Below are 8531 nucleotides of genomic sequence, written 5' to 3' on the forward strand. Positions count from 1 at the left end.
ATTTAAAGTGAATTGAATGGACTGAGATGATCTACATCTGAATTGAATTCAATTGAATTGATAATATGTAACTGTGAGTAATTGTGAGTGTTAGTAACTGTGAGTAACTCTGAGTAAATTTGAGTAACTTTTCGGTTTGATAAGTACTAAAGAGGTGGTTCATCACGTTCATGTTTTCAGTTCGGTACGTATAAATGAGTCTAACAAAAATTAGACCAATATGTTCTGTTTTCTTCTCCAATCACTATATAATTATTTCACCGTAATTAAGATTTCGGCACCATAATTAAGACTTCGGTTCACCATGCAGACCAGCTGTTTGTGGTTGAAAAATGTGTCCCAAAGGTGGGAATGATTTTCAAGATACTAGAAGAAGTTAGAAAGTTCTACAAACATTATTTCAAACTTGCCGGTTTTTCTACCAAAATTAGGAACACGACTCGGGACGGAGACAAGATTAAGAATCAACTAATTGTATGCTCTAGAGAGGGGAGGTAGAAATCAAAGATATCTCCAACTTTGAAGACAAACCCTTCAGCTGGGTTAAATTGTCCGGCCAGAATTTATGTACACATAATGAAAGATGTTGGTCTTTGGACAATTTTCAAAGTTGTTTTGAATCACTCACATCTTTGTTGTCCAGACCAGGCTGAGATGCTCAAACAACAAAGGGAGCTTAGCATGTTCATGCATCGCACCATTGAAACCCACGAGGAAGTCAGAATCAGACCGAGCAAAACTTACCAATCATTTGTGGCAGCAGCTGGCAGCCACTGTGAACTAGGTTTTATAGAAAAAGACGTAAGAAATTACATCACAAGGAAAGTACAGAATATTTACGAAGAAGACGATGCCAAAGAATTTGGGAAGTACCTAGTTATAATGAAAGAGAAGAACCAAAATTTCTTCTTTGAGCTCAACCTTGAAAGTGATCACTGCATTAAACATGCATTCTGGGCTGATGCAAGAAGCAGGGCTGTATTTGATTATTTCGGAGACGTGGTTTCATTTGACACCACCTATAATACAAACAGGTATTCAGTTCATTCTAACATTTTTTTGATGTTCAGTGAGTGTATATATTTCGGTTCACCAACTTGTGGTTGTTATTTATGCAGGTACAATTTGGTTTTAGGTTCTTTTGTTGGCGTGAATCAACACGGTCAGTCGACACTTCTTAGATGCGCGCTGATAAAAAATGAGGACATCCAATCATTCAAATAGCTATTTGAGTGTTGGCTATGTTGCATGGGAGGGAAGGCACCAAAAGGTATTCTTACCAATCAATGCGCATCAATTCAAAGGGCAATTGAGCTATGCATGCCAACAACAATTCACCGCTGGTGTATCTGGCACATCATGAAGAAGATCCCAAGCAAACTAAATGGCTACAAGGGACACATTGATATTGAACAAAAGATGAGCCATGTTGTTTGGAACTCGTACACAAAAGACGAATTTGACAGAAACTGGAATGATTTCCTCACAAAGCATGATCTCGGAGGCAACAAGTGGCTTTTAGGTAATTGAGATTTCAATTCGAATTATTTTTATGCTCATATATTTTTTTTCCCAAAAGCATGCATTGTTTTCGGTTCACCAGACCTTATAGTTTCAGTTTGGTTTGCAAAGCTGTATGAGAATCGCCATATATGGATTCCAGTTTACTTGGATCACCATTTTTTGGCCGCGATGAGAAGCACGCAAAGGAGCGAGAGTATGCATTCATTTTTCAACAAGTTCATCATACGGAATAGCTCCTTGAGATAATTCGTGAAGCAATTCGACAATTGCCTAGCAAGCAGAGAGCAAGCAGAGAGAGAATTCAATGCTGCAAATTTTCATACCGTGATACCATGCACAACAAAATCAGCAATGAGGCACAGTTTCAGCGTGTATATACCCATGAGAAGTTTAGGGAAGTGCAAGCTCAATTTAGAGGTAAAGTGAATTGTATCAAAAGATCAATGCATTCCACCCTAGGTTTCACATCATATGAAGTCATAGAGCAGGTTTTCAACTCCACATTCAACAAGTTTATCGTCACCTATGACGCAGTATCACGAGATGTAAAGTGCCATTGCTTGCTTTTTGAGTCTAGGAGCATATTGTGCTACCATTTCCTAAGTGTTCTAAGCTTTGAGCGAGTGGATAATGTGGCACTGAAATACATATTAGAATGCTGGAGCAAGAACATAAAGAGGAGGCATACACACATCAAGAGCAACCAAGATGAACCTCTACTGGAGCCAAGAAGTAAGAGATTTGATGAATTAGTGTTTCGGTCACACAATATATGTGAATTTGCATCTGAATCTGAAGAGTTGATCGGAATTTTACATCGAGCATTTGACAAGGTCATGGCAGAGATGGAAGAATATCAAGAGAGAAGTAAAGGAAAAAGTTTGTTAACCCACGAAGAAGCAACATTAAGCAATGTGAATGACATTCAAAGCCCACCACGTGTCAAAACAAGAGGTCGGCCCAAGAACAGACTTGGATCAAACCTGGAAAAAAAGATCTCAAATGCTATGAAGAAAAAGAAAAAGACAGCTCCAAGCGAGGTAAAATTGACTTACTTTTGATTAGTTAAAAATTGAAATGTTCATTTTGCTAATACATAATTATGTCTTTTTTACTTGAACCTTTTAGACTCCGGATCATCGATTCAGTCAAGCTCCACTATTTATAATACACCAGATATGAATTATCCAAGAGAGGATTGTACAAGTTTTAGTTTTTATTAATGTAAATTTTTGTTCACCCATGAGAAAATTTTGGTTCACTATGGTTATAGCAGGTTTAATTTCTAAATATTGATAGTCTTTAATGAATAGTCACTTTTTTTGTGAAATTCTATATTGATATATGCAGTTTTTTTATTCGTCTAGTGTATTAATTTCTAAGTTGAATAATTAGAATTTGTTTTTTGGTTCATGGTTCAGAGTTCAGAGTTCAGGGTTTAGGGTTTAGGCTTTAAGGTTTAGGGTTTAGGGTTTTAGGGTTTAGGGTTTTAGGGTTCATGGGTTCAGGGTTCAGTGTACAGGGGTTCAGTGTGTTTCAAACTTTCGGTTCGCCCCGTGTATTAATTTCGGTTCACCGTGTTCATGGTTGAGGGTTTAGAGTGCAGGGGTCTAGGGTTTAGGATTCAGGGTTTTAGGGGTTTAGGGTTTACGGTAAGATTCACAGTTTAGCATTCAAGGTTCAGGGTTCAGTGTTCAGGGTTCGAATTCAGTGTTCAGGGTTTGGGTTCAGAGTTCAGGGTTCAGTGTTCAGGGTTCGAATTCAGTGTTCAGGGTTCGGGTTCAGAGTTCAGGGTTCGGGTTTAGGATTTTAGGGATTTAAGGTTTATGGGTTCAGGGTTCTGGTTTTAAGGTTCAGGGTTCTGATAGTAACACTCTTTTAAAATTAGATCTATGTTATGTTGAGATATGCACTTTTTCGGTTCACCAGGTGTATTAATTTCGGTTCATTGTGTTTTTGAGGTTCTTAATTTTTTGGTAAACATCCTAATTTCATTCACTGTGAACCTGCAAAAAAACAGCAACCAGGCAGTTCCAACAGTTATATAACAAGACAAGGAGTAATCCATCTTGAATCATTATATACATTAACATAAGATCTATACATTAATATTAACATTTACATTAATGTTGACATATATACATTCAAAAGAAGCAGTGTCTGCTTTTTTAAATAAGTTAAACAAAATATTGTTAATTAGAACTAGTCAAACTGCACTAGTTTTGACATTCACTTGATATTTCTGAATCCGTCGGAACAATTTTTTCTTTTTTCAGGAGCCTCTTTTGTCTTGTTCTTTCTACTAGCGCTATATTGTCAAATTCGGATTCTGATTTTGATTCCAAAAAAGATTCCTCTTCCGAAGAAAAATCCATAACAACAACTTTTTTTCTTCTTTCTCCCTTTTTCTTTTCTCTTTCCCCTTCAAAAAAGTTGTTTTGTTTTGCACCTTATTTCTTTTTGTTTTTTTACCTTTATTTGCTTTCTATACAGAAGTCCCTAAAACAAAAAATTATTTAGTTAGCAGAGTATTTTAAAAGCATCTGAAATGAGAAAATACAAAAACAATCAAGTGAATCAAAATGACCACAAACACTGAACCGAACGCAATTCATGTGATGAATAATACGTGATAAACATTCAATTATCAAGAAAAATATTTCTGCATGCACAATGATTCAAATCAACACATTATCATTGTGTCCGTTGCTTCCTCAGAAATCTGGTCGAGCATCATCTTCTTTGTCCAATAGGCCACCCACGGTGCCGGGGGAGCATCAAGTCCATCCAAGCGAGGGAACTTGGTTTCATGGAAGTATATTAGCATCAAAACAAAAACACAGCCCTCAACGGACTGTTTCTTCCCCCTTTCTCTTGTTTTCAATTCCATTCCTCAAGAAGCTGAGCACATGACTTGCTCAATCCCACTGTTGGATGTTGTCTACACAAAAGATAGGCGGCTTATGGACCGCGGAGGCCATGCTTACCGTCGTCCGCAGCAAGAAGTACTTCTGTACAAAGACGACAAAAGTCCTGTGGAATTTTTGCCGGTTCTCCTCCCCTTCAACACTCATATTTAGGACAGACTTTGTCAAATTTTTAGGAAAACAATTTTCTATAATATTTTAATAGCAACAAATGAGCCAAAAAAGTTCAGTTTCATTTTTTATATACCAATGAACCAAAATTAAAGTTAGTGATAAACCAAAATTAAAGAGAGCAATAAACCAAAATTATAAGGAGCAATGAACCGAAAATAAGAAAGAAGTGGAAAGTGTATTAGCGCCGTGGCTTATCCCCAACGCAGCTGCTACCTTGCCAGGTGTTATGTATATTTTTCCATGGAGAATTTTCAGGCATCCATGATACTCTTCATAACAATCAATCAATTCTCATAAGAGGGCGTGAGAGACGTTTATTTCCAGGACATGTGCCAGGGTACCAAATCTCATTTCTTCAACTATATCTTTCTTTTCCTGACTCATATTCTTGAACACTATTGCTATTGCCTTTGTCACCATTATTTTATTTCTGTTTTGCTGTAATGAAAAAAATTGGTCAATACTTCACTCAATACACTGATAATAGTATCACAATAATTTTAAACCCTGAACAAAGTAAAAGGAGGTAACCGAACCGAACAACATTCATTTGGTGAATAAATCGTAGTATTGCTACTTGTCAAAAAGATTGGGGATACCATATTTTTTCAAAATTTTATTCATTTTGCATAAATGTCAAAGAACTTTTGATTAATTTTCCATATATCAGTTTACTCAAAACTAAATTATTTTGGTACTGAAGAAATATATTTTTGAGTATATATTAAAAAACATTGAATATTTCATTTTCTATGTTGATTGCTCCCAACACCCCTAAAAGGAAAAAAATTGAAATGAAAAGGGATAAATAAGAACAAGAATGTTGATATTGCTCAAAAGTATGTCCTAGAAAATTCTTGTCATCCAACTATGCCAAGAGGATCCTTGAAATTTGCATGCCCTTGTCTAAGACTATAATAAAGGGTAATAATATGAAAGATGGAACAAAACCAAGTTTTTTTTCCCGGGTGATATTAGAACAACACTGTTGCTAAAGAATAGTATTTCTCCATGCAAAAGAAGTACTGAACAGAGTAACAAGCAACTTCAAAGCCCTAGTTACAATATCCACTAAATTGATTGAAAATAACAACAAATTTCATTCCAATCCCTAGTTATACTGTAAAAATGCATTCAAAATAGTTGGATCTTCTAAACGAAGAAAATCAATCCAGTAAACCTAAAATGCAACTAGGAGAAATGCGACATTGCAAGATTTCAAGTGAACAGTAGTTTTCTCATACCTTTGGTAGTCTCTGTTGCTGTTTTTGTTCTTTTGTGGTTGTTCGTTGCCAAATCTTCTCGCTATTCTTCTGCAATATGGTTTTCGCAGAGAACGTGACTGAAATTTGAGTGATTTTGAGAGATTCGAGAGAAAGTGAACAGTAGTTTTCTCATACCTTTGGTAGTCTCTGTTGCTGTTTTTGTTCTTTTGTGGTTGTTCGTTGCCAAATCTTCTCGCTATTCTTCTGCAATAGTGGTTTTCGCAGAGAACGTGACTGAAATTTGAGTGATTTTGAGAGAGATTCGAAGAGAAAGATCGGTTTTGTGAGTTTTGAAGAAGAAGGAATTTTTTTATAATGAAGCGCGTGGAAGTCACGTTTATTTTAGTGACGTTGGAGGCGGGTAAATTTATTTGGGCTTGGGTCAATTTGGGATTTAGGGTTTATGGGTTCAAGGTTCATTGTTCAGGGGTTCAGTATGTTTCAAACTTTCGGTTCGCCTCGTGTATTAATTTCGATTTACCGTGTTCATAGATGATAGTTTAGGGTTTAGGATTTAGAGTTCAAGGTTTAGGGGTCTAGGTTTTAGGGTTCAGGGTTCTAGAGGTTTAGAGTTTACAGTAGGGTTCAGAGTTTAGGGTTTAGGGTTTAGCATTTAGGGTTCAGAGTTCAATGTTCAGGGTTCAGGTTCAGAGTTTAGGGTTCGGGTTCAGGTTTAGAGTTCAGGGTTCATGTTTATGTTTTAGGGTTTAGGGTTTAGGGTTTTAGGGATTTAGGGTTTATGGGTTCATGTTTCATTGTTCAGGGTTCTGTTTTTAGTGTTTAGGGTTTAGGGTTCAGGGTTTAGGGGTTCAGTGTGTTTCTACCTTTCGGTTCACCCAGTGTATTAATTTCGGTTCACCGTGTTCATGGCTGAGGTTTAGGTTTTAGGATTTAGGATTCAGGGTTTAAGGTTCAGGGGTTCTAGGGGTTTAGGGTTTACGGTAGGATTCAGGGATTAGGGTTTAGGGTTTAGCATTTAAGATTCAGAGTGTTATTATTCAGGGTTCAGGTTTAGAGTTCAGGATTTGGGTTCAGGGTTTAGGGTTTTAGGTATTTAGGGTTTATGGGTTCAGGTTTCATTGTTCAAGGTTCTGGTTTTAGTGTTTAGGGTTTAGGGTTTAGGGTTCAGGGTTTAGGGGTTCAGTGTGTTTCTACCTTTCGGTTTGTCCAGTGTATTAATTTCGGTTCACTGTGTTCTTTTGGAGTTTGTAATGTATTGGTAAATACAATTATTGCAATCACTGAGAACCTGGAATAAAACAGCAGCTAGACAGTTCCAACAGATATATACATATTAACATTTGATACATACATTGATATTAAGAATAGATATATACATTAACATTGACATATATATATTTGAAAGAAGCATTGTTTACTTTTTTAACTAGTTAAACAAAATATATACAACTACTATATGCATTGTTTGATACATACATTGACATATATACATTTGAAGTATGCATTTTTTGCTCTTTAAACAAGTTAAACAAAATATTGTTAATTACAACTAGTATATACTATTTGCTATCTAAATCCCCAGATGTGTATTTACAATAAGGGCTAGAGAGGAAAGCAGACGGCTTGGTGAGTCTTATTACTTCAGATTCCGAAATCACTTGGTCTCTGATTTTGTTCATTTCATGAAATAGAAAATATGGACCATATTGGTATCTGGAGTCATCAATTTCTTTCTGCATTTCAATTGAAATGAATTAGTTACATAAGAAATGAACCCAAATGAAATAAGAACAATATCATTCAAAGCGCTAATCATACTATAAAAATGCATTCACAATAACCCTAACAAATTTATATCAAAGCCCTAGTTATATTATAAAAATGGAATCACAGTAACCCTAAACCTAAACAAATTAAAAGGAGGCCACCGAACCGAAAAATATTCACTTGGTGAATCAAAATTATAAGAGCCGCCGAACTAAAAAATATTCACTTGGTGAATCAAAATTATAAGAGCCACCAAACCGAAAATTGTTTATGTGGTGAATAAATGGTGATCAATTTTTAATCAATAAGAATAGTATTTTCTGCATGGAAAATAACTATTGAACAGAGTAACAACCAACTTCAAAGCTCTAGTTACAATATCAACTTAACTGAATGAAATAAGAAAAGAAAGAAGTTTATTAATTTAGAAAGTACTTACAATATCTTCTCGCTTTTTATATTTTGTGGATCTATTGTTTCGAGCCATTTTATCACGAATATTCCACAATCATAGCTAAGCAAGAATTGAGTATAATACGATCAATAGTATATAAAATAAAATACATTAAAAATAGTACTATAGAAGAGAAAGATTCTTACTTTGTACGTTGACCATTCAATTAGATATACTCTGCTTCTTCTCCCAGTGCATCCTCCACTAAGGGTTTCCCCCCAGCGTACACCCTCATCTGGAAAATTATTAAACCCTGAAAGAGACAAAAAAAAAAAGTAAATAAACAAAACCAACAACAGTGAACCAAACTCCTCTCATGTACAGAATAATTTCAATAATTTACAAGAAAATAACTTACAACAAATTTGTTTATTTCCTTTCTCGAATCAGGTATTTCTTCTGGCTTCTTGTTGATAGGGTCAAGGATATAGAATTTCCTTTTGTTTACATCAGCAATCC

The 8531-nt window shown here is 35.5% G+C and overlaps 1 protein-coding gene across 1 annotated transcript; it reads left to right on the forward strand.

Moving 5' to 3' along the window:
- The first annotated feature begins 576 nt into the window (after positions 1-576).
- On the forward strand, positions 577-2585 carry LOC130956656 (protein FAR-RED IMPAIRED RESPONSE 1-like). Its single transcript, XM_057883677.1, has 5 exons — positions 577-1034; positions 1119-1162; positions 1256-1522; positions 1604-1662; positions 1758-2585. Exons 1-5 carry the CDS (start codon positions 577-579, stop codon positions 2583-2585), a joined length of 1656 nt encoding a protein of 551 aa, XP_057739660.1.
- Positions 2586-8531: the final 5946 nt, after the last annotated feature.

Source organism: Arachis stenosperma, chromosome 10, assembly GCF_014773155.1.
Source record: "Arachis stenosperma cultivar V10309 chromosome 10, arast.V10309.gnm1.PFL2, whole genome shotgun sequence".
Lineage (NCBI taxonomy): Eukaryota > Viridiplantae > Streptophyta > Magnoliopsida > Fabales > Fabaceae > Arachis > Arachis stenosperma.